A 26,041-nucleotide genomic window follows, 5' to 3' on the forward strand; every position below is an offset into this window, starting at 1 on the left:
CTATAACTGAGCTATACCCATGATGTGAGAAAAGTTCTGAACATCAGCTGCCACTGATTTGAAAGTAAAATATCCAACTATTAATGCTGTAAAATGTTGAAAGAACTTGAAATTTTGCTACTCAGAGATGCAAGAACATCAGTGAAGAAGCAGGTAAAAAAAAAGGGAAGATCTAATGAATTTAATTTCCAAGCTGATAAAAAAAGTTTAGTGATATTTGTGTGATAAAGCAGTCCAACAGAGCCAACAGAAATAGTTCTGATTTCAATTCCAGGACAAATATATTAATATACAATTAAGAAAAAAATTAGGATCTCTCAATGTTGAGTTCCCAGGCAGAATCTATGTCAAAATAAACAATGGAGTATGGCAAAATAATTGTATGTTGCAAGAGGATAATGTCTGTATTTAAATAACATAGGTAACTTAAGATTTTATTTCTAGACTGCCAGTTTGGAAACTTGATGGGCAACAAATGAGTCTGGAAGGAAGGCTGATGGGTTAAAAATATAGAGATACAGGATATGTTTCAGGTCATTACTTGGTCACAGATTGTTTATTTTCCAAAAACTAATCAAAACTTGCTAACATGTTTTAAGATATCCAAACACCATCACCATCCAGTCACTTATAGAATCTGATCTTTAATTTTTTTCCCACTTTTTTTCACATGCATGCAAAATTGAAACCTCCTAATTTCATAGGAAGTTTGTAAGGCTGTGTAAATTCAAAACTATTTCTGTATATATAGTGGAAAGGTGTGTAGTGCAGTCCAGGTGGAAATGCTCCTTCAGGCTTTCAGAGCTCCTTCCAGAAGGAAGGGACAGATCCAGACTTGGCTTGTGCCCTGCAGGAACGTGGCTGAGCTGGGCTGGACAGGGAGAAAACCATCCCACTCAGCTGTCAAAGCCACCTGCCAGGTACAACACCACTCAGGACTAAGAAAATTCCATGGAAACAGTGTCAGAGCAGGAACAAGCCTTTTCATACTGTCTCTAAAACCACCAGTTTCCTACTCAAGTTCTCAGTGATGACTCTGCCAAAAGTGAGCAGCTGCTGCTGACAGAACAATTGGCTATGCACAATATTTCCTATTTACTGTAAATATTAAATGTAGAGTTTAACTCGTAACATGATGCATTGCCAATTCCTTTAAACACAGCTGTAATTTCTTAGAAGGTTTGAGAACAAGGGGTTATTTCATTTATGAGAAGAATTTATGATTTTAACCATGCATACAATAAATTTTACATTATATTTACCTGCATGGAAGTCTATGCCCACAGCAAATGAAGCCCCAGATATAGGCATTAAAGCATCCATTTTATCATTTGGATCAAGAGGAATTCCTCTAATTCCCTCATGGACAGAGTACATGAGAAATGATTCAATACCTAAGGGAAACATAAAGCAGCCAATGAGAGCAAAGGGGAAGCTTTCCAAATAACCAAGATTAGAGGAGCTAACATACATTAAACATGATTTCCACAAGTGCTCCACAGGTTTGCAGAGTGACAACTCCAGGTCTTTGAAAAGATATCCATGAGTCATTACTGTGCATTTCTAATTAAATTACAAATGTGGTCCTATCAAGAGAAGGGAATCACTGTTCATGTCAAACACCATCTTATAATCAGGTAATTAATTCAATTTATTCAATTTCAGCAGAAATTAAAATTAAAATTTAAGAAAAAATTTGGTTTGAATTATGAGAAATTTAAGAATATTTTCAGTGCACCTCTGTGCTTCCTAAACATGTTCAGCAAGAGATAATTTTAAAGAACTTGTAGAAAACAGGAGAGTAAATTGTCTTTTGAGGTACAGGTTTCATCTCACTTCAGTTATGCCCATTTCCTTTGCAGAGACAAAGAATTACATAGCTTTAGTGACCCATTTTAAATGTCTATTTTTCTGTTAGATTAATCAAATTCCAAATGCACCTATTTCTCTTAAGTAGGAATAAATTCTACTGTTTAAACGTCTTCTTACATAGTAATTCTCAGGAATTACTTAGTCCTAATTAATAGTCATAAATAATATCAAATTTATAAAACTATAAGACACCTTGACCATAAGGTTGTTATGCATTATTCAGGCAAGGAGAAAGAATTTGGCTGTGAGCTATGTTCTGACTTCTGCCAACTTAAACAAGAAAAAGATTTAAGAAAAAAAATTTGCTTTATTTTATATTAAGAGCAATACAATAGTATGAGATACCCAACCATTCAGATACTTGTAGCCTGTAATTTAAAGATAAGTTATATGACCTTGAACAACTATTAGTAAATGATGGTTCATATAGTCTGCTTTTCTGTCTACATAAAAAAAAATAAATCAGAGTTACCACAGCAATTTATTTATCTGAATAATTTAATGAAAAGCTAAATTTAATTCTCTCCTAACCACTGCAGACATTTCTCTGTTACTGTTCAATCAAGCATATTAAGTACAGTTATTTAACTAAAAATGACTGAATGAAGCTTATTTACTCATTGCAATGCTCCCCTGGAAGTTAAGTTGGTTAAAATAAATGCTGCAGGGCATTTTACCTTTGCAGGCCATGCGATTCTTTTGGAGGTTGTAGCCGACTGTGCACACACAAGTTCTGGTGGTTTCTGATGTTGGCAAACAGAGCTGGGAGCACCCCCCATTGTTTAACTGGCAGGAATTGCTGCCTATGACACGACAGGAGAAGAGACAAGAGAAACCAAAACTTGAGCAATGCAACCCTGGCTAAAAAGTTAGCGTTGTTGTCAATATATTATGATTATTTCCAATTTTTGTTCAGATAACCTATTTGAAAAATTGAGATATGCATAAAATATGTCATCAATTCATATATCTTTCCATGCTTCACTCATGCATTCACTTCTGCATATTCATGCAGAATTTCAACCCCACATTTCCCCTTGGAACATAAATAATTCTATTTTCTGAAAAATCTGCCTATTTTAAAGTAAAAGCATATAAAGAACCTGAACATTGTATGTTGAGTTAATGATGAAATCTCACTGACATTAGTGTATCTTAATCTAGACCACAAACAAATCATTGCCTATGTACTATTCATTCATCAAATATTATATTAGCCTTGTTATCTTCATGGATGAGCCATTTTTAGTATATTTAAGATATGCTCCAAAGAGATATCACAAATCCATGCTCTTAACTACCTGATTATTACAATATTTAAGTAATAGAAAATATATTTTAATAAGATTTATAATAGACATTATACACAGTAAACTAAACACATCTCAGAAATTTGAAGCTTCCTGAAGAAAAAATATAAATTCACTAAGATACTCAAGGAATTAATTGATTACAAGTTATTATTTTTTTCACATTGGGAGAACCACATGAGAAAATATACTGTGCACTCTAAAAATTGGTCAAACATCCTTCAAATGTGACTTACCTTGCTGTGCTGCTTTATCATACACTTTCATATGAACCACACCTGCAGTTTTGTTTCTCAGGACAGTTGGGTTTCTTCCATCTTTTTTATTACAGGTGCCAATCTGAGCCAAGTTCTGATCTGCCCACCAAAGCTTTTTATCTGTAAAATTTAGTTTCAGAAATTAGGAGGATCACTATCAAACAGGATGTGGTTGAAACCTGAGGTGGAAAAAAGCTTTTGAGGTTAATTCTGAGATCAGTTTTAAGGGAATTGCCTAAAGAGGTTATAGAGAAAATCTGAAGAAATTGTGTTATTAACATTCTGCAGACATGAAAGCAGTTTTCAGCAGTTAAACTTTTTCTGAGACAACTGCTGATTTAAGGCTACCTGCATAGAAAAATGCTTCGTTTTTCATATATACGTGGAAATTCTAATGTTACCCTAGAGAAGAAATTCATTTTCACAAGCAAACAAAATTGCTTGAAATATTAAACTAAGTCTTTTATTAAAAAAAAAAGTTGCAATCAGCTACTAAGAAATCCTGGAAAAATTGAAAAGCAGGCAGTGCCTCCCAAAGTTTCAGAATTATAATTTTAACTGCTTTGATTTCAAGCTCAAACTTCAGTGAACTAATGGCTGAAGACTGTAGCCAATCTTGTGATTGTCCCTGTCACAAGTCCTCACTCCTTGAATCCACACAGATGAATGATGAGATGGGCTCACGGCTCTTCATTTCAGACAGAAAAGATAATTACTGTAGAGGAACCAAAAATAAAACCTTGAACTGAAAACCTTTAAACTTCAGGAACACTGTGTTCTTAACAAATACTGTGTATTAACTTCACTTTTAGTTAATTCTCTTTTCAGTTAAAAGAATTTTTGCCTATCCTCCAGTTTTAATATTTAAATAACAAATTTATAGAGCCACACAGTTGAGTGATTTGCGATAGGAAGTGCAGATCTAAAAAATAATTTTCACTGTGGTAATTGTAAAAAGTTACCCCAGAAAATACAATATCTAGGAAAAATCCAAAACATACTCTCCACAAGTATATGATAAGACCAGAATCTGCGGAATGAAAAATATTCTAAATATCAAGATTTGGGGACACAACTGGAACTCTCTCTTTAAATGTGGATAAAATTTAAAGAAATCCTATAATTTTATGCATTGACTAGACAGTATAAAATTGACTGATTAAAAACATCATCATGCAATAACGATCACTTAACAGCAGTTTGTATCTAAAGACACTTTTATCAGAAAATCCTTAGAACAAGAAGTCCCTGTGTTGTATTTTGATTATGTCAATTATAACAAAAAGGCACATGAAAGCTAAAAATATGAAGGTGACTGTGCTATAATCCAGATATGAAATATTGGGAATTGGAGTTGTTTTTTTTCCTGTTAGATGATGGCCCACAATCCTAAAGGTCAAGTGAACTTTTTCAATGATATGTTTGTACGTGAGGAAGAGTTTCTGTTAGTCACATCCTCTTTGTGACCACAAATCAGAAAAGGCCATTAAATAATTTTGGTTAATTTAATTAAATTAACCAAATTAAATAATGACTAGTGTTTTGTGCATAGTAACATGAACTTACTGTTTTACATATCCAAATCTGTTTATAAGAAATGAGTTGTTTTGTAAGACTGGGGCACAGGAAGAAAGCAAATTACATCTAGTTTTGGCGTTTTCATCCTTTATTTCAAGTAATCAAACTGTTTTTGTAATTTCTTTAGTATTTTGTGCAAAACCACAACTTTGGCTATGGTTTCAACGATGTCCCAAACCTGTCCTTGACTGACCTGCTGTCTCCTTAAGAAAAGGAAAGAAACAAAAGCTCCAAATAACCAACTTGTCCTATTGTTTTACCAAGAGATGAACACATGGCTTGTACTTAATCAAGAAGTTTGATCTACACCACAAATATTTTCATTTCTCCCTTTTGATAACAAGTCCAGAGCCAAACGCGTTTTTACATGAGCAGCTGAATGTTCCACCAGGTACCTCTTTTGTTTATTGAGGTACTCAACGAGACCACATCTGCTTCCATGCACAGTTAAGAGTGTCTAAACAATTTCCATCAATGGTGTCAGACACATCAGATCCTGGAGTTCTTCTCCTCTGGTGACAAAAAATAACACTTCATAAACTCATTACTAATCCTAAGGCACTCGACTGTGACTGCAGAGGTTGAGGAGTCTCCTACATCCCCTACACCAATATAAAGGACAAATCATAACAATTCACAAGTGAAATATCACAATACTCTTCAAATTGATTATTTTACCTTCCACTTGCATTCTTATTATTGTGAAACCTGGATAAAACCTTTAAATAAATGTGTAACTTACAAAATCTCACTGAACTAGTGTTTATTCTTCTCTCACACAGAATGGTACACTATGACTTGTAGAAAGAGACAAGGATAGAGTAGGGGGATTTAAATGAGAAAGGTCATACAATACTGCTAGATGACCAAAAACCACCACTGCAGTCTCAAGTAAAGAAAAAACCCAAAAACAATTACGCGTCTATTTTACCATAATTCTAACTTAAATTTGGAATATTTCTCTCTGCATTATTGATATTCTGTCAGTAGACAACTCATCTATGATGTCTAGTATTCAGGATTAACTAATTATTTCTATATTTACTTTAAAATATAGTAGATGATTTTACAAAAAACCCACTTCAGCGTAAAGACAACTTGCTTTCACACACAAGGGAAGAAAAATGCTGTTTTGGACCTTTAAACATCAAATCAAAGTGATTTATTTGCTTGATTATGCTAACAAGAATGTTGCTCGATCACTAATTACAACCTTGTTGCTGAAACTGGATTATAATATATATTAAAATTGTTGTATTTATCCATTCTGCTGGGTAATTAGCATTAAGCACAGCAACATATTGGGAAACAGCAACTTCAGATGCCAAAAATTGCTACCCTGGCTTTGTGGACAGTCCTTTGGAGACTTCAAGTAGTACTCTGAATACAAATTTTGATGGGCCATTAGTTTTCATTAATGGTGGTTTGAGTATTTATGGAAGACAACTATGTACTGCACTTAGAGCTGGGCAAATTGCCTAGATATATTTCATATATTAATGCTAACATAATGAATGGTGTTATGGCAATTAGAAGATTGATGACTCGGAAAATTAAGGTGTGTGTGTTTGAAGTCCCCTGATCTGAGCAGCCCCTTTCACTTTGCAAACAGATCCAGCAAAGTCACAGCATCTGGACTACTAAGGAAGCATTCTGGTGTTAGTTTTGAAACCTTATTTAGGATGAAACAAAAATCAAATGACCAATATATCATCTAATGCACAATGAAAATAAACGGGAGCATGAATATATTTTGGTAATATTAACCTACATTTTCTGTCTAAAATGAAATAATATAATTGTTACTTTCTGTTTTGATGGCTTGATAATACAACTTGATGGCTCTATTTATATACAGTTTTTGTTCAAAAAAATGTTCTTCTAATATCTGCATGCCTATTGAAAAGCTATTATGTATATTTGATTTTGTTGTATTGCTGATTGAATTTTTTTAATATGAACTTCAACAGAAATAGCACTTACACATAAAATCATTCACTATGTGGAGTTACTCTATTTTATACTAAAAAAAGACCAAATGCACAACAAATTATATCCTCATTATACAATCTACATTATATTCCTATTTTGTAGGGACATGAGCTGAATGTTGTGGTTTTGTGTCAATTGTATTTCTGGGAGGACCTGATACAAAATCCAATCAAATGCCACCACCAAAACTGCTGACAGAAGCCTTCAGCATCCCTTTCTTCTCAGCTACAGACTTACAGTAACTAATCAATACTTTTCTAGTTTCTCATTCAGAGTCATTTGTCATTCAAGAAACAACACACCAGTTTGGAAACACATCAGATATTGCAGCGAGCTCCTCTGCAACTCAGATTGTGTGAAATAATGACACTGCTCCCCAACCCAGAAATACAGCTCTCACATCAAAGGAAAATTTCTAACCAATCTCACTAACAGTCAATGAATCGTTTTCACTAAGTGACTTGGAAGGCAGGAAATGAGACTTTATGCAGAATTCCAAATATATCTTTATCATTTGATCCCACTGAAAACACTGGCTACCAGGAAAATGTCTAAAATCAGATATTGAATGGCAGATTAAACTCAAACTTTAAAACAAATAGAGAAAGCATTTTATTCTTGTTGAAAAGAATTCTGCTGTACTGTATAAGACATTCAGAGATTCTTTCACATGGAACATGCTGAATATCAGAACAGGGGATCTATTTCATATCAACTTATAAATTGTGCCAGCAGCAGGAGTTTACAATTATGTAGGGCACAGGGTGCTGTGAATCAGATAAGCTTCTAAATTACTAAAAAAAAAAATCAGCAGAGGTCTTTGAAGAAAATAAAATGTCAAGTTTACATAGTAAGAGAAGTAAATTGCTATGACCAAATGCAAGACAATAACCAGTGGGAGGTACTAGACAAAGCATTCATGTGGTTTTGACTGATAGATTAATTAAAAATGGCTGATGTCCCATCCACTGACATCTCACAGGGTGAATATGGATTTGAAGAAGAAGTGGTAAGAGTGGGAAAGCATGTAGGACTTCATAGATTTACAGCAACTTTTTTGTAATACAGAATGGCAACAGCAAAGTTTTTTGGTTTTTTTTTTTTGGTATGGCTAAAGGCATGGAAAAATAGACATTTTGTACTTATCAAAAGGAATATTATTTTCATCCCATAAAAATGGGATGAAAATAATATTCCTTTTGATATGTACACATTCAAAAGATTTAGCAAAAGCAGGCACCAAAAGACTAGGAATTTTGCTCCGCATATTGAAAAAGAAAGATGACTGACACTGCTGAGTAGAAAACCAATAAATGAAAGATCCAAAATACAGGAAGATGTGAATTATATATTGTTTCCATTCCCCTCAAGGATAAACCTGACAGTTACCTTGGCACCAACTTGTTTGCTAACATTATTTTTTATGTCTTATCATTACCTTCTATAAGCTTCCACTAAAGAATGCAATAGTAGGAAAATGTTAAACAGAGCCTGGAAAGGACTAAACAACAGCAAACATCTGAAATAGAAGTGGTAACTTCCAAATGGTTTCCAACAGTTAAACTGCAATGCTAAAATAGAGGAATTAGAAGCAATAAAAACAATGTGGAGATTGAGGGGTCGTGCTAAAGGAGAATATTCATTGCTGGTGAAGCTCTGAGCCACTCTATAAATTGCATTGCAAAGCAAACCAAAAACTTTACTGACTTCACTGGCACTGTCTATTGAGTTCAAATCATAGAGCACAACCAATGCTTCTCTTTTCCAATACTGAAACTAAGAGAATCAAAGATCAAGAAACTCGAGCTTTTAGAATAGCACAGAGATCACCAAGGCAAACCAAAGAAGTCTTGGTTGGGCCAGCCTTGCCCAGTCATTGCCTTTTTTATAGCTCTGAAAAATCCTCTGGAACCTGAAGTGTAAGATACAGCAAAAGGCACTGGAAACTGTCAGATATGTGAGTTTTCTGTGCAAAATTCTGTCCACACATGGGATGGAAGGCATTAGCCCTTGACAAAGGCTGTGGGATTCTCTTTGGGTGTCTCTGAGGTCATGCTTTCTCACAAGGAGACTGATGGCTGGGGAAGATACTTCCCAAACAGCTAAAGAAATTTTCAAAATCAACAGCTGAGGTGCCTGAAGAGACATCAATCGTGTAGTAAATTTATTAGAAATTCAATTTTTCTGAAGATCCTTCCTCCTTCAGAGCACTTAATCTTGGCAGGGAATGGGTGCATGGCAGCCAGGGCTACCTCAGACCACATTGCCCATCCCCTCAATCCACTGAGGTGCCCTCCACTGTGTCCTTGTTCCAGCTCCTCAGTCCAGTAAAGGTCCTGGTGATCAACGAGTGACCAACTCTGTGACCTGGTGACACAACTGTGCAAAGGCAGTTTCAAAATACCAAACTCCATCTCCTTTTTCTGCTCAGCGGAAACATAACCCAACAATATGACAAGACCCTATAGCAAAATATACCAACAAATAAAATTAACTGTCCAAAACATTGCTTTTAGCTGGGAAGACACTAAATGCAAAAGACAGAATAATGCAAAAGAAAGCTGAAGATTACAGAACTCTTCAGCACTGAGCAGAAATTATATCTACAAAACAGTTAAGGGTTTGGGCACAAGTATCATCTCTTTCTTCAGTCACTGATGAATTCAAATGGTATCAAAAAGATAGCTCAGTATATTCACAGAGGAGAAGTACTTCATTCATGCTTTATTGTGTTTACTGTGTTTAAACTTGTAGACAAGCAGATCAGCAGGGGTAGTAAATTTTCATACACTATCACATTAAATCTTTCATTGGAACAAATTAGTCATTGCTCTTTACTTATATATTATTAGTTATGACCATTTATCAAGTAGATAAACTCTTATCTTGCTTCATATGGCACTGGATTTTCTGTTCTGACCCAATTTGCATGCACAAAAGCCTGCTTGTAAGAAGCTGATGCACATCCACTCAGGATTCCACTTTAGGAAAATAAATGGCATTTATATTTCCACAGTGTGTTCCACAATATGGAAACTTACAGGAGAAATTAATGCAGGAACTTTTCACGTTTCTCAATCAGCACATAAAATCCTGCTGATAAAACTCTATGTGCTTGTACTTTTCTCCAGCAGATTTTAAAGGGGAATCTCACTGCAACGCCAAGATGCAGTTTAGCACAACTATGACTCTAAAACCCCAAAGCAAAACAAACAGAAAGCCCCATTTTTGTTCACCGTTTTTGAGGTGAGAGAATTGTCATCGCCCATAAAAACCAAGCATCCCAAACTATGAATATTAGAGGTATATGTGATAAAACCTGCACAGCAGATATTCTTCCATCTCCAGATGTGCAAAAATTCAACTACTTTCATGCACTCTTCTTTACATGGCAGCTATAAACTCTTTATTCCCTGTCCCAGAGGGATCATCACTGCTGTAGCTTCTGTGGATGGCAGGTGAAGACCTGGCACCACCACCAGCTCAGTGACAGTATGAACAAACAAAACACATTTTACACCTCCCAGTAAAGACTTCCAACAGCTCCCCAGAGTAAGGGTCATTTATTCAGTCTACTTCCAGTCACAATCCAATCAATGAAAAACAATTTGTCCAAATGAACATTCATGATTCCTTCTGACACCAAACCTGGTCATGGTTATGAATGCACACATGAAAGCATAACACCTCCAACAGACACTGACAGCATTTAGAGTTCAGTACTGTCCAAATGGGTGTATAATAAATCTAATTTAGTAATCGCCACTTTAAATAGGACATAATTTACACCATGCGCATAAAAATAATTTAATCTTATTTAATTTTCAATAGCACATATGTGCATATATGTGTGCATAATTATTATTTAATTAATCAAACAAACTATTTCAAAATAACAAATATAAAAATAATCAAATATTAAAAATAAGAAAATACAACAGTAATAAGAAAATATAAAAATAATAAGAAATATAAAAATTATAAGAAATATATAAATTAATAGGAAATATATAAATATTTCATTAAAAGACTGGCAGCTGATAACCCACTCATCCCAACAAAAGTCTGTTTATCAATTGAACTTTTTTTTTTTTAATATCCAAGATAAATACAAGTGATTTTTGAGCGAACTAGAATAGAGGTCAGTAATTTACAGGCAATATGGAAAGCTCCAAAGTCGTCTCTAAAAAAGCAGAAGTGTAAGTGTAAATTCTGAGTCAACCTGGAATTTCTTACTACACTCTGTCCCAGCTATAACAAGGACCAAGAGCTGCATATGAGCAAAAGTCCATTTGAAGCAATATTTTTATAATATTCAGTGATCAGCAATTAGCTGATTTTTTTTTTAGGAATTTTTCCTTATACTATGTTGTTTTGATTTTTCTGATAGATGTTTAAGAACATTCTAAACATTTCTTATTTACCAAGTGTAACAAATGGAATCTTTTTCTTTCAATCAATTTAATACATGGAATATGAGCAGACATCTGAAAATCCAAATCCTCAAACATCAATTCATAACCAAAAGAAGTCTTCCCAAAGTGACAGGCAATCCAACAAACTAGAAATATTCTGAACTAGGTAGAGGAATTGAGCAGAGGAAACACATAATGGATAATTCTGTGTAATAAACAGTGCAACAGCTCCTTCCCCTTTCAAAGTTCTTTACATGTGACTATGGTAAATATAAGCCATCAATCTGTTACCTTCATGCCTATATACATAAATATATATATATACACACATAAATAAATATATCTATATATATATATATGTGCAAGTCTACATTTAGAAATATCCTTATAATTCAATTGAACATAAAGAACTTTTCATGGACAACACAGTCTGACTCGTGAATGCACTGTATGTACTATTTACATAAAACCAACAATAACTTCCCTAAGCTTCTTATGTTTCATTATTAATTAGCTTTGAATAATTAAAAAATATATTATCACTGGACTTACCCATAATGGTTAAAGCTGTGGCTTTTGTTAAGTCTTCTTTCATTGATTCAATTATTTCGAGATTACCACCATCCAAATTGCATCTACTTATGGTTCCATTTCCTGAACTGATCCAGTAAAGTTTGTTCTCCCCATAATCTATTGATAAACCTGTAATTAACACATACAAATTTAACAGTGGCTTTAATGGATGATATACATTGTTAAACTGTTTTCATTATGAAAGTGCATTACACATGAAAAAAAATAATTTGAGAAAACTGAACTTGGTCATTTCCAACAAAACAAACAGGCGTTTGGAAAGATTAGTGCCTTTTGTTTCTTTCAGCAGTTACCAAAACCAATGACTGACTGATGAAAGAGCATTATCTGGCAATGAAGAATTGAATAAACCAAGGTCATTAACAACTTGTAAATGCAGACCAGAAACCATCATTTATATTTTAAAATTGTGATTACACAGAGACGTGGTAAACAAGGTACTTTTTGTGATTCAGAACTATAAAAAGTCTGTTCTCTCCCTGCTTAGGATGATGAAATACCAAAATCTAATCCAAACTCCTGATAAATTTATAGTATTATTTTTCATTTTGATTCATAGTGAACTGACCTCATAATCAGTTCTTTGGAGCTTGAAGCAAGAGAACTGTCAACATAAAGATACTTGCAAAATAAGCTGCTAAATGAATAAAGTATAGAGTTTTCTGAAAGCAAGGGCAAAGAACTAGGAGATAATGTATTTCAGACTTCTGTAATCCTTTAAAAATGTTCAAGAAGTGGTAGCAGGAGATTTTCCACAGTGAAATATTCTTGGCATGGTAACAATACCCGCCATAACAATTTGCTTCAGTGCACCAGCTTTCCCAGAACTCATGCTAAGTATCCAGCAGCAAGTTGCCAAAAATAGTGTATTTTACTGCATGGGTCAAGCTCTGGATATTGTACTGTAGTCTTTTCCATCCTGTGGAAAGCTGTTTTGGAAACCCTGACAGGAGAGAGCAGTGCCATGAGCTACAGCCCTTACAGCTGCCATCGTGTCACTACTTCTTCACGCACATTTGACACAGCAGGCTAAAAGGCGTTTGCTTTCTAAGCTCCTAAAAAACACCTTTCCAATCCCTGTGCAGGGACTGATATTTCCTTCCACCTCTCTGCAAGGGTATCACCCAGGATGCAACATCACACACTGGGGAGAGGATCTGGAGCAGTGCCTTCAGGAGGGACTCGTCTCACAGCGTCACATCCTCACGTTTGCACAACCACCCTCCCTCCGAGCACAGAGCACCAGGGATCCTGGACACAGGCACAGCACAGGCAATTCTCAGCACAGGGAACTTCCCTGGGAATTCAGCGTTGGTTCACAGGGAATACACCAGCAGGAAGATTCCCTTGCTCCGAGATGAGCAGCTTTTGGGATGTGCCACAGCTCCTGCCCATGAGCAGCTGCCCAGATTGCCCCCGGATGGGATCTGCTTGTGAGGCACTGCCAGTGCCAGCTGAGCACCAATTACAGTCCTGTCCTGTCTGGTTTTATACTTCAGATATCCAACTGGTGCTTCTTCACACAGGAATTCCAACTACACAGCATCAATTGACATGAAAAACTTTCCTGTCTCCTTCTACACAAGCCTAGCACGTTATTGTCCCCCAAATACTTCCCACCTATTACCAACCTTTGCAAAAACACATTATTTCTAATGTAGGCAGAGCATGTTTAAATAGATTTTTTTCAGGAATTGTCCTGCTTTACTAATGAAAACGAGTGGTTTATTAGCCATAAGCATCACAGATATTCATGATGATCTCAAATGTAACTGGCTTAAACCTTATGAGCTGCTGAAGTGAATCTGAAAATGAGGACTGCACAACATTGCTCTCAGGGAATTCAAATGAGAAAATTATTTGCCCAACAAAGTATAAAATTAAGCATGAATTCTGAATTCCTAAGAATACAGATTGTTGGCAGTCCAATGACCAGCTTTTTATCAACAAATATATGTGCTAGCACTGGAGACTTTTAGAACTGCAGAATGGACCAGCAAAACATAACTAGTTTTTACTAGTTAAGAGAAAAATAAATTATACCATGTGTCATCCTCAGAGTATCAGTTCCCAAAATTTCCAAACTAAAATATTCTTGGTAATAATAGAAAATACGGTAATTGAAAAATTGTCTCCTTGTTTTGATGGAGCTCAAATAGGGAAAATAAATCCATCAGCTTAATTCAGGTCACAGATTGGAAAATTCCCTCAGTTTTCAAATTCTTCAATTTTGCATTAAGAACATCCCATCAATTTCTAGGATATCCAACTCTAATAAACCAGATATTTGTCTTTTTCAGCAATCTACCTGAGAACTCCCCAAACACTCAAAATTAGCACTGCATGAACTGGAGCATCAATTAAGGAAAAAGACAGTTTTCTCAGAGAAAAAAATGAAATATTAAATTAGGGTTTTAAGACTGCTACTTTCTAAATCTTTAGAAGGATTTTGTTGTTCTTAGCATGGGACTGTATTTTGCTTATGGAAAAAATATTTAAACCATTGAAACTGGCATTTTGCACATATTTTATTTCAGAGTTTGATACTGGAAACACTAAGCATTGCAATTTAGGACCTTGAGACTTCTGATCACAAAATATTCAGAGCACAGTGTTGCACAGAGCTGTCCTTAATATTGTTCCAATGTTATTAAAAGTGTTTTTTCTTCACCTTAAAATTAGTGGGTTTGCCACACTTTTCTCTCCAGATAAAAAGGTAATTGTCTCTTCAAGTGGATAGACAGATAATCTTATCAACAGTAAAACAGTTATCAAGTAATTTCTACAAAATTCATTGAATTTAGACTCTAAAATGCATGTCATGTTGCTCTTATGTCAAATTTACTGAATTCTTTAAATCACTTTCACTTCTGCTTGCTTAATGCATTCAGTTGTAAAAAACCAAATGTTTTAAATTCACTTTATTGGTGGGCCATTAATAAGGCAGCAACAATTGACATTACCACTTTAACTCCCTAAAAAATGAAATTATCTACAAAGAGAGACTTGAGCAAAACCAAAAAGTACACATGAAAAGAGCTTTTTTTTTTTCTTTTTTAAGTGCCATAATTTTATGATAAACTATGTGAATCTCCAGATACTAAAACTGAGGTTAAGTCATGATTTGAAATTCATTCTTCATCTCTGGCTTTTTTCTCTGTGTAAAAAGTTAAGGGTCAGTCTATATTTTGATTATGCAGCTGAGATTCTGGTGAGGAAGGATCTACATTTGCAGTCAAAGCATCCTCTCACAAATATCCATGACTTATTAAAACCCTGACCTCCACATTTTTGTAACCATGATACAAAAATTGATAAATATAGATGGGGTCTCCTTCAGTCTACTGTAGTCCTAAAAGTCAATAATATTCCACTAAATCTACAGTGGATTTCAGTTAGAATGGGCCAAAAGCATCTTAAATTGTGAAACACAACAGTAACACAAGTGTAGTTCATTTCTTTATGTCTGTTCTTATCAAGGTAGATGAAAAATCTCATTGTACATATAAATAGGAATTCAAGATAATGTCCATAATAAATCACTCTCAGTTAAAAAAGAAACAGGAAAGCAGATATTTACCAACAGGATCTTTTTGATTCTGAAAGAGAATTTTGCTGTTGCTGCCATCCATGTTTGCCATGTTGATTGTGTTGCCATCCGTCCAGTAGAGCTTCCTGAAGAGGAGAATTTAAGTATTTGCAATATTGCTTTGTGCACACAGTGTTTCCAATGAGTTAGCAGTGAAAACATTCATCAGTTTAGGAGACAAAGTGCAAAACTAATAAATAAAATTATAGTTACATGATTTTATCAGCAGCTTTCTAAGGGAAGTATTGTTAAGATATTTTCAGTAAAGTCTTTAAAATTTGTGCTTTCAAGTTTGACAGAAAACTTAATGGCCAAACTTAAATATGAAGAATGGCCAAACTTAAAATATAAATGAAGAGCCACCTTCTGATGAGTTTTACAGCAGTTTATTTATCCCAACCACGGACACCTTACCCTTTTACTGGGTGAACTGCAAGACACTGGGGTTTGTCGATTCCATGGATGATTGAGGTTTTCAAGGAACCATCCAAATGTGCCACGTTAATTTGGGTTTCATCAAATTCTGAGCTAATCCAGTATAAATTACGGGATATCCAATCCACTGCAAGACCTCTGATACTCTGAATATCTGCAAAAAGGGAAAGCAGTTTGTTTGATTTTTTTTCTGGATTGTTGTCCGTGTTAAAAAAAAAAAAAATAAATTATTCTACAGTTTGTTAACAATACTGTGCAATATTCTATTCAGATGGATTTATTAAGTAGTTGCCAAGAATTAATAATCTTTATGTTTCTTCCTGGGCCTGATACACTAACAAAAAGAATATGAAAATCTCACTGAATATTCACAGCATGAAACCTATTATCCCAAAAAATTAATCAGAGATGCTGAACTTCTGCATTGTATTTTTCTTCTTCAGAAAGTGTTTATTGCTCAGTGGCATTCTAAAACAATGCTATGCTGAAATTTAAAAGCCTCCTTCCTACCTCAGCTCCACAAAGGCTCAGTGCAGAGGATCTGGATTAAAACCACTGTAGCTCTTAAATATTTGTGTCACTGGAGAAGTTCACTGGTTTTATTTTTGAAGGGTTTGAAGATGTCAAGTTACTGCCCTGCCTTCCCTGATATGGCAAAACATCTGTCAGCCAATGGGAAGAAGGGAATGCATTCTTTATTTTGCTTTCTTGCTGTTCATAGCTTTTACTTTTCAAATTAAGGGGTTTTTTTATAAGATACACAAGACTTTTCTCACTTTTACCCTTCTGATTCTCTTCCCCACCAAAGAGCAGCTGTGGGGGCTGAGGGTCACAGCACAATTATTACCTGAGGCAGCAAAACAGGAATATGATAAGACTGATTTGGTAACTTGATGGTCTTCCTTAGCAAGGTATTTAAATAACTGTCAATCTGTGTTAAAATCTGCCTGAAATACTGGGTGGAAAGTCACTGCTCCATCTCTAGGTACCAACACACCCCTCTGTCCTGAGTTAATAGTGGCTGGCATCTTTGTGGAGAAGGCAACAGGCCAAGGGTGATCCAATGATTCATTATAGTTCATCATTTATACACATCTCCTGTCAACTCCACATGGTAATTTGCCCTGACAGGATTACTGCCCTTGACAAACTGACATGGAAGTGGCTGAGGACTGCTTTGCACATCCATGAGGCTGAGCAGTGATTGGGCATTAGGAAGTTTGCCAACACCACAAAATGCAGCAAAGGACATCAAACACACAGTCCTTGACCCATTTTAAATTGCTCTCCTGCCCTTCTGTTTTTTTGGTTTTTCGGGTTTTTTTTTTGCCTGTAGGATAGAAAATAATAATTTTATACTCTTAAAAAGATTAAAGAATGACTTGGCATCTTTGTGACACTGGCATGAGACTTCACCCAATGAGAACCCCAGCAGGACGTGCTTACACAGCTTCTTATGTTCTTATAAGAAGTATAAGAATAAAACTGTAAGCAAATAAGATAGTTTACATATAATAAATAGTCTTTACAATGTTTTGATGTGCCAGAACATTGTAATTTTCTCAAACTTAATGATTAAAAAGTTACATCTGGAATTAAAAAAAATTCCATAAAAGAAATCAAAACAAAACAAACCACAAAAAAACTCTACCACAGAAACTACCATAATAAAAGGAATATGAAACAATAGTATATTTCTTTTGGTTTCATTAAGTTCCTTGACAAGTTCAGCGGTTTTTCTATAATAAGCAACTTTTTTGTTCTACTACTTTCTGAAAAAAAGCAAGCAACAAGTCCCTCTGTTGGGCACCTGAATGCCTGATATAAAGATCTCTAGCAGGTATTCTAAGCCTTATTCTGATTACTGGGACTGAAAAACATATCTGATTGTTAATAAAGTTGTCTCTGAAATAGCAGGGGAGAAGAAAAAGTAGCTATGCAAAATAAATGAATTCACAGTCAAGAAAATGGGGAAATTGCCATATTTGTCCAAACATTTCCCAAAATGTGCTAACACAGAAGTAATTTATTCTAAAGTGAAACAAGAGGCAGAGCTTGAACTATTTATTTTCTAAAGTCCCCAGATAATCAACTACATGGTTTATTTGTTCTCCAAGTCAGAAAAGGTCTGATCTTACACAACTGAGCTATTTCTTTTCTCTTCTTCCCCACCAAACATTCCTTAACTGTTGGGGAACCAGAGTTAGAAAAATTTGTTTTCACATAGTCAGTTTTTCCTATTTTCAAGCAGGTAGGTTCACTACAAAGTAGAACAACAAGTGCTGCCAGGAGAGGAGCTGACAGAGGTTGGAAACACAAACCAAATGTTACCAAGGACAAAAAATGGCTTTCACTTCAGTACCAGGGCTACTGAAATAGGGTTGAAGCAACCAGGTATAGACTTTACATTCATTAAGTTTCTCTACTTATGTACATATTCTGTACAGAAGAAAACCACATTACAGCAGTATCACCAAAATTACACCAATATCACCAAAGGCTGCCGTGTTGTGGTTTCACCAATGGTCCCAAAGCTGAGAGATCTACACAGACTAGAAAGAGAAAATCACCCTGACAGAGCCCATTGCATTGCTAGGTCAACATAGGTGACCAAAGGACACAGGAAATTCCTCAGTGCAAAGCTATGTCAGAATACCGTGCTTCTCCTGCTTTTCGTCTTTATTCTTTCTACCTTCAAGACATTAGCTTCCTTTTTCTTACTACACATTTCAGTCTTGCACAAAATCAGTGCAAAATTACAGCCCAATTTGTTTACATAATATTGAATTATTAATCAATAAAGTGAACTAGTATCCTAAAGAAAATTCTGCTTGCTTATTGTTTAGATCAATTATCCAATACCGGGGCAAGTTACATATATCAACAACCTGCATGTTCCTATTTTAGCATGCTCATTTACCTAGAAGGAATTATTTTTACTTCAATGCTGTGCTATTTACCTCTTGAAATGATGGTTTCTAAGCCAGTCCCATTGATGAAGGCACGTTTGATGGTCTGTGTTTTCACATCAGTCCAGTATAAACGTTCCTCAACAGCATCAAAATCTATGACTGTCACATCATCAATGTCAGGAACAGTGAAGGCTGTGATGAAGTTGAAATATGGGTTCTCTATATCCACCCCTCTTATTTCTGAACGCCTTGCATAAAGAAGAAACTTCTTTCTTTCTGTTAGAAAAAGGGAAAACGTCATTCCTCATCCTCTTCACAACATCTCTAACAGAAATCAAAGTCATTCATTTGAGAGCACTTCACAAAGGTGCAGATGACATTTATAAACGTGATTAAACATCTCCAGAAAATCTGCAGCCTAGTGACACTTGAGAAAGAATGTTATAGAGCATAAAAACACAGAAAAAACATAAGAATTCTGTATATTGGACATTGTTACCATACTTCTAAATCAATATGGTCTTATGAGTGTGAAAGAAAAAAAATGTTGAAAATGTTATTTTAAACATTTCACCCTCTTTAGTCCATTCAAACAAATCCTGTTTCACCTGCACATTGTAAGAGATATTAACATTTGGTATCTCAGGGCATCAGATTCACTGTAAAAGGGAAGTTTTGCAAACAGCAAATGTATGTATGTGAAAAGCAAACAGCTAGAACAAAAAGGGCAAATTGGTTGTTTTAATTTACACCTCCACTAGTGAAAAAGGATGATAAATTAAAGGCAAAGCAGAGCTCTCTTTTTAATCTCAAAACTCTGAATAGTTGGAGTAAGCACCTGCAAATGAACAGTAAAAGTAACTTTTTTTTCCCTGCAATATCCCTGATGTGCCAAAATATTATTTTCTTTTCTATTTCTTGAATGTTATTAATCAACAGTAAAAAGGATGATTTAGTACAAGCTTTTATAGATAATACACACAATTATTTGACATTTCAAGGGCTTTTAGAGCTTAAAAGTGTGTATTGCAGTTTTTTATAAAACTTCCCTGCAAGGATGCACTTCTAATATTTACTCTTTGTTTTTTAATCCTTGAAAATGAAACTAAGACAACTCCAGAGCAGGTAGAGATTTAAGGTATTAAGCATCTTTTTGTTATTCAGCTTACCTGACTCACAATGTTGGGAGGATGCATGTTTCAGTATAAAGCTTTCTGTTTTGCAGAGATAAATTTTATGAACACATCACACACAGCAGCAGCACAAAAGAACAGCTGTGGCAGCAAATATCAAAGCACCACAGACCTCAGCTATTAGAATAAGTCATCGATTCTCAAAAAGCAGCTTCACCTTTTAAAACACACCATTAAAAAGCACCGTGCAGATTTTATTTTTAACATTAATTTGTCCATTGATTCTAAAATCAATGCAATTGACAGGCTGTGGGAGGAAAACTTACCATAACATGTTTTTTTGTCTGAAGACAGTTTCATCAGGTGTGGACAGGCACAGGCAGCACTTCTGTTGTGATTGATCAGACACATGTGAGAGCAGGGACCCCTGCCCTCGTTAGCAGCACAAGGGTTGGGAGCTAAAACACAATCATTGAAACACACAACATGTAAAACACTACTAAAAACACTGTTAAATATCAGGGTTTGCCAAACAGCTGGGAGAAGGTAAAAATTCTGTCTGAAGACAAACCCAGTCTAAGTGATTAACTAAGCTTGTACTCTAACAACTTCTTATAGGCTAATATTCAACTTATAGGCTAATATTCAACTCTAGTCCAAGAAAATATATATATACATATACATATATACATACATATATATACATATAAATAATATATTCGCCCCATAGCAACACCTTTAGATATATCTATATATATATCTATACATATTTAATTTTTGCTTTTTAATAAAGTCACAGTTTATAATTTTAAGTTTAGGAACCAGCTGGATATAATTTTCCCATGGAGATAAGAATTTTGCAGCCTTTTCATAAGATTTAAATCTTACACGCCTAATCAAGACACATGGGTTTAAAAAAATGTCAATATGATGTGGACCTGAAAAACAGATTTAATTGTGTGAAAGCAATAGTCAAAGCTTAGATTATGAGATGAACTATGGCAAATTCAATTTTCTTCTCAATTTGATTTCCTTACTAGAATATTAGTTGGAAATCTAACACAGAAAGAGAATCTGAAATGGAAAAAATCCCAAAAACCCAACAAAAACATAGCAAAGTATTTCTGCTTTCTCAAAGAAAACCTCTCCTATGTGTAGCTTTTCACAAGTTGTTTCCTATAGTTCACTGACTGAATAAGATGCGCTGAAATTGCTTTAAAGAGCAGGAAGAAAGCTGACCACAGAGGAGCCCCTGAGTCCAACAAAACCTGGAAATGGTTCTTATCATCTTCATTCCTTGTTATAAACCCCAAAGCTCCAGAGCACCGCTGAAGAGACATTTCAAGCATAAACAGAAATAATGTTGAGTCTTCCTTTTGTGAGAAAAAAAAAAACCCTTGAAAATTAACAATGATGAAAAAGGAAGTGGATTGACTAACTCAAAGACAAACTTATAATTAACAAAACAAATTAGTGTAGAATATGTTTCCCTAACATTGTGCTAGGCTGCAGTACAAGAAATTAGATAATCACAGGAATCAAATGTATGAATTTCCTTAAAAAATAAATTTAGCTCAAATTCAACCACTAAAATTTGAAGACAAAGTTTGCTTCATTGAACCATTTTTTTTTCCACCAGGGCTTGCTTCCTTAAATTTATCCAGCAGTTCCTGAATCCTTTAACTTCATACTAGTCTAACCTGTACTGTGGGAAGAAAGAAGCTTCCAAAATCTTGGAAAAACACGTTAATTGCAATTTAGCCATCATTCTATTAAAACAATAACAACAAAAAAACAAACCAAAAACCCCCAAAAACAACAAAATAACAAAAACCAAACACAAACCAAAAAAAAAAAAAAACCCAAAACCAACCAACCAACCAAAACAAAAAAAACCCCTAACCCAAAACACCAAAAACCACAAACCAGGCTTTTACTGTTTTCTACAAAATGATCCCATTTGCCCCTTTTAAGCACTGGAGGCCACTCAGCCTTTCCCAGGAACTAAAAAAGAAGAATGTTTATTTAACATCACTTTTCTTGTATCAATAGGAACACAGATAAAATCTAGGGTGATCTCTTGCAGTAAGTTCACAACTTCATGTGGAGGACAAAAAAAAAGTGGAGTTGAAGAAAAGACACGGAAGTTAACAAGGCTCAGGGACCCTTTCCAATTATTAATAAACTATTAGTAAAGAGAAGTCATCTACCCCTAAGGAGTGTACATCAGGAACAAAACATAAATTAGCGTTTTGAAGATATTGTGAAGGAGATCACAGAATCATTTATGTTCTAAGAGATATCAGGACACCAGCTAGAGATTCAACCTCCTGCAATTTTTTGGCATTTTTTCCACTGGTGTTGCAAGACTGTAAAAATCTGGTCCTGTTTTTGCAGAGAAGCATTTCCTTTCATTTATTTGCCAATACAGAGCAGTAATTTCTGTGGAATTTCAACCTCTCTGTATGCACACAACCATCTGTGACAAGGATTTACTTTGAGCCGAAGAATAATTAATCCCTGTATTGTCTTTCCATGCAAGTAGTGCTTTATGGAATGGAATTTAAAAAGAAGGACAAAAAAAAAAAAAAAAGGCACATTGGTTAATGATTATTTTAAAGAGAGTGTTGTAGCTCCAGTGTGCTCCAAGCGTCCACCAAGGAGTCAGTGCAATTTGTGTCCTGTTCACATCACAACTCCCCCCATATTGCACAGAACACAAAATTGGTGGGAAAAGAAATGTTATAAAGCAGATGTGTTTGTTTCCACATGAGTGCACAACTCTAGGAGCAAAGTACCATGATCTAAACATTACTTCTAGCAACACATATTTATAGGTTCCTTTCATATTCATACTGCTTTCATTGAATAACAGCTAAGCCTACTCTTTATTTCCTAATAAAAACTAATTCTCCTGAGGGCACACTGTTATTGCTCTGACTCTCAAAAATTTGTTTTTTTTCTTTTCTTGTGCTCATCCTAACACTTCTATTTCTATTGTGAATAACCTCATAAGCATTTGTTACTCACCTTTTCTGTGCCATTTATGATTTCACAGACTGCCACCATACAGAAGCCTGTCTATAAATGTTATTTCCAGCAGCATCAGCCAACCTGTCCCCACAGCAAAACCTGTCCCATACTCTTGATCAGCCTGTCAGGCTTTCTTGATGTGCTGTATATGATCTGTATACAGTATTCCAGCTGTGGGAGTGGTATGGATTTATACAGCATCACAGTTCACTACCTGTGCTGCTTTATTCCTTTCCTAATCATTTCCACCAATCTGTTTTCCTTTTGATCACAGCAAGCCACAGATCTGGCATTTTCCCTGACTGGACAGCCTTTTTCATGATTTGATTGATTTCCAGTGCTGATTGCTTGTCAATCTGTTTGTGTCACAGTGCTGTGCACAGGTGTACACATGTCAGTGCTGTCACATTGCTTCTTGACTGCTCTCTAAAACTTCATTTAAACAAAATGCTTACTTTTCTTGACTAGTAACCCTTAAAAAGAACCCACTCAAGACATTCCATTGCCAGCTGACAAATGAAAACTTACTCTGACAACCTCTCAATATGCATTTCCTGTGGCCAACTCATCCCCTGCATTAACTTCATATTGAGCTTGTCCCTTCGTGGCACCAGATTTTAGTGAGACAAAGTTTGATCTTACACTTTAACAGTGCTCAAAAGGTTTGAATTCTACCTAAACATTCAAATATCTGTGCTACAGTCACATCAAAAGGTGCTTTCACATTGCTGGCAATTGACTCCCCCTCATATTTAAAACCAGTTGCACATCAAATCCTCTGCTCACTGTCAATACCTCCAACAGAATTGCTTTTCCTAAGGCCAAAGTACTCAGCCAAAGTAAATCTTTATACTGCCCGATTATATCTGGTTATTTTAACACCAATCTTTGAAATTTGCAGGTTAGGACTGATCAGATGTGGAAATTCTAAAGTAAAATATTTATTTCCTCTAATCACTCTGTTTCAGTTTTTAATCATTCATTTCAAATATTAGCCAGTAAAGAAATTTACATATTCACCATGAAACTAAACAAACAGAAACACACCACAATTCTTGATAAAGCGTAGAAAATCACATAAAAATTATATATAGATAAAAAATAAGTAAATATATATGTATAATATAAATAAAATAATCATACATAAAAATATAATTATAAGTAAAATGATTTTTTTTGGTGTATATATTTTGCATTATTTAAAATATGTATACCAAACATTCTGCTCGTTTTGAAGTAAAAAGAACATATACAAGGTTGAGATAAGATCTCAAATTAAAATTTCTTAGTTCTTCTCTTCTTTAGCTACATTTCTGTAAGAGTTTATTATTTTAAACAGCTGGCAATCTGGGCCTCAATAGAATATTGTAACAAAGCAGTGCTATGAAGTTAAAAGTTCTTCATTTTATTAATTACAAAAGAGCCCAGTGGCACCAATATACTATATTTCTTATTGTACTGTTTGTCCTGATTTCTAAATAAAAATTTAATCTGCAGAAAGAAAAATAATGTCATAGCCATGTTTGTTTTTTAATTTTAATTCAAATTAGTACCTTGGAGAAATAAACAAAAAAAGGGGGGGGAAGTGTGAGAAATTCACAGTGTTATGTTTTTAAGCTGTGATCCTTTCAATGCTCTATATTTACCCCCCTTACCACTATCCTCAGCAGTGCACTGCTACAACTTCTTGTGAATAAAATAGACCTTGTTCTTTGCAGCAGGTGGATTTTTAAAATAAAATGGAAGCTGAAAAAAAAAAAATTTACATCTTCCCAGATGTTTGCCATCTTACCAGCACTCCTGACACACAGCTTTGATTCTGGGAAGACAAGTGGGGCTCAAGCTCACATTCCTGAGAATATTCTGCATTAGGGGAAAAGCTTCCCCAATCCCTGTGGTTTGCTGAGAGCTGAACTTATCATCCCTACAAATATCTCACTTTCACTTTGCTACCTTAAATTAGCATCTGTCATAGATTGACTCAAATAAAATGGCTCTAGGCTAGGAGAGTTTATTTAGCTCTGCTCTACTTCATTTCAATCAAAATAACTTCCTTGATATATATATAAAAAGCTAATAAACTTTCACCCACGTAGATGACCCAGATGGAGATGAAAATACAAAATGTTCATCCTGCAGTGCTCTGCTCATACTGACAATTTGCAGTGTAAATCTACTCCTAATTTTATTTTAAGATTCTAACCTGCGCACTGTCTTGTTCATTTATTGCCAAAATAGCTACAAATTCAAAGGAAAATTTAACAAGTAATCAGGCAGTATCATCATTTCTTCAGCTCAAATAAAAAGTACTGCAGTTTTGAAGAAAAAAAATTGCTCCTGCTGGAAGACAGTAATTCAGAGCCAACCCAGAATGCCAAACATAAATCAGAATCCAGTACTTTCTACATCATAAAATAAAAGCTGCAATTACACAACTTGATCCTTGAACTTCTTGATTTTGGCAAAAAACAACTGAAGACTTTTCTACAGCTTTTCTTTGCCTGGGGGCCAAGATACCTGTGACTGTGGAATACTGCCTGATGTCTCTCAAGGCTACAGAATCCCTCTGAAGATGCTGTCTGGCCCCACTCCAAACAGAAAGGAGTTGTTCTTTTTCTGAGAGCAAGAAAAGGCAAATAGCAACTCTCCTGCTGCTTTAGAAACATCAAATATGGAACAGTGTTCCTCAAATACCAAAGTTATGAGCGATTAAATTAAAAGAAAAATTGCCAAATTAAAAAAAAAAATTAAAAATTGCCAAAAGCCCCCAAACAAACGCACCCAAAAACCTAAAACTAAAGGAAAAAAAAGAAAGAAAAAATAACTTATTTGAAAGGTGTATGCAGAGATGCATATCTGCTCCACTCCTATTTTAACTGCCTGAGCACACATATTATCTTCAGCAGAAGTCAGACAGCTTT

General features: G+C 35.0%; 1 protein-coding gene across 1 annotated transcript in view; it reads right to left on the reverse strand.

The window, feature by feature from the left end:
- Positions 1–26,041, reverse strand: part of LRP1B (LDL receptor related protein 1B) — a 631,162-nt gene that overhangs the window by 150,111 nt on the left and 455,010 nt on the right. Inside the window, exons 28-35 of the mRNA XM_066553313.1 lie at positions 20,414–20,545; positions 19,003–19,230; positions 16,022–16,196; positions 15,599–15,693; positions 11,977–12,126; positions 3,419–3,559; positions 2,550–2,675; positions 1,263–1,394 (exon numbers count right to left, since the gene is read on the reverse strand). Coding sequence (XP_066409410.1) covers positions 1,263–1,394; positions 2,550–2,675; positions 3,419–3,559; positions 11,977–12,126; positions 15,599–15,693; positions 16,022–16,196; positions 19,003–19,230; positions 20,414–20,545 — 1,179 coding nt within the window. The remainder of the gene's footprint in view (positions 1–1,262; positions 1,395–2,549; positions 2,676–3,418; positions 3,560–11,976; positions 12,127–15,598; positions 15,694–16,021; positions 16,197–19,002; positions 19,231–20,413; positions 20,546–26,041) is intronic.

This window comes from Molothrus aeneus, chromosome 7 (assembly GCF_037042795.1).
Source record: "Molothrus aeneus isolate 106 chromosome 7, BPBGC_Maene_1.0, whole genome shotgun sequence".
Classification (NCBI taxonomy): domain Eukaryota; kingdom Metazoa; phylum Chordata; class Aves; order Passeriformes; family Icteridae; genus Molothrus; species Molothrus aeneus.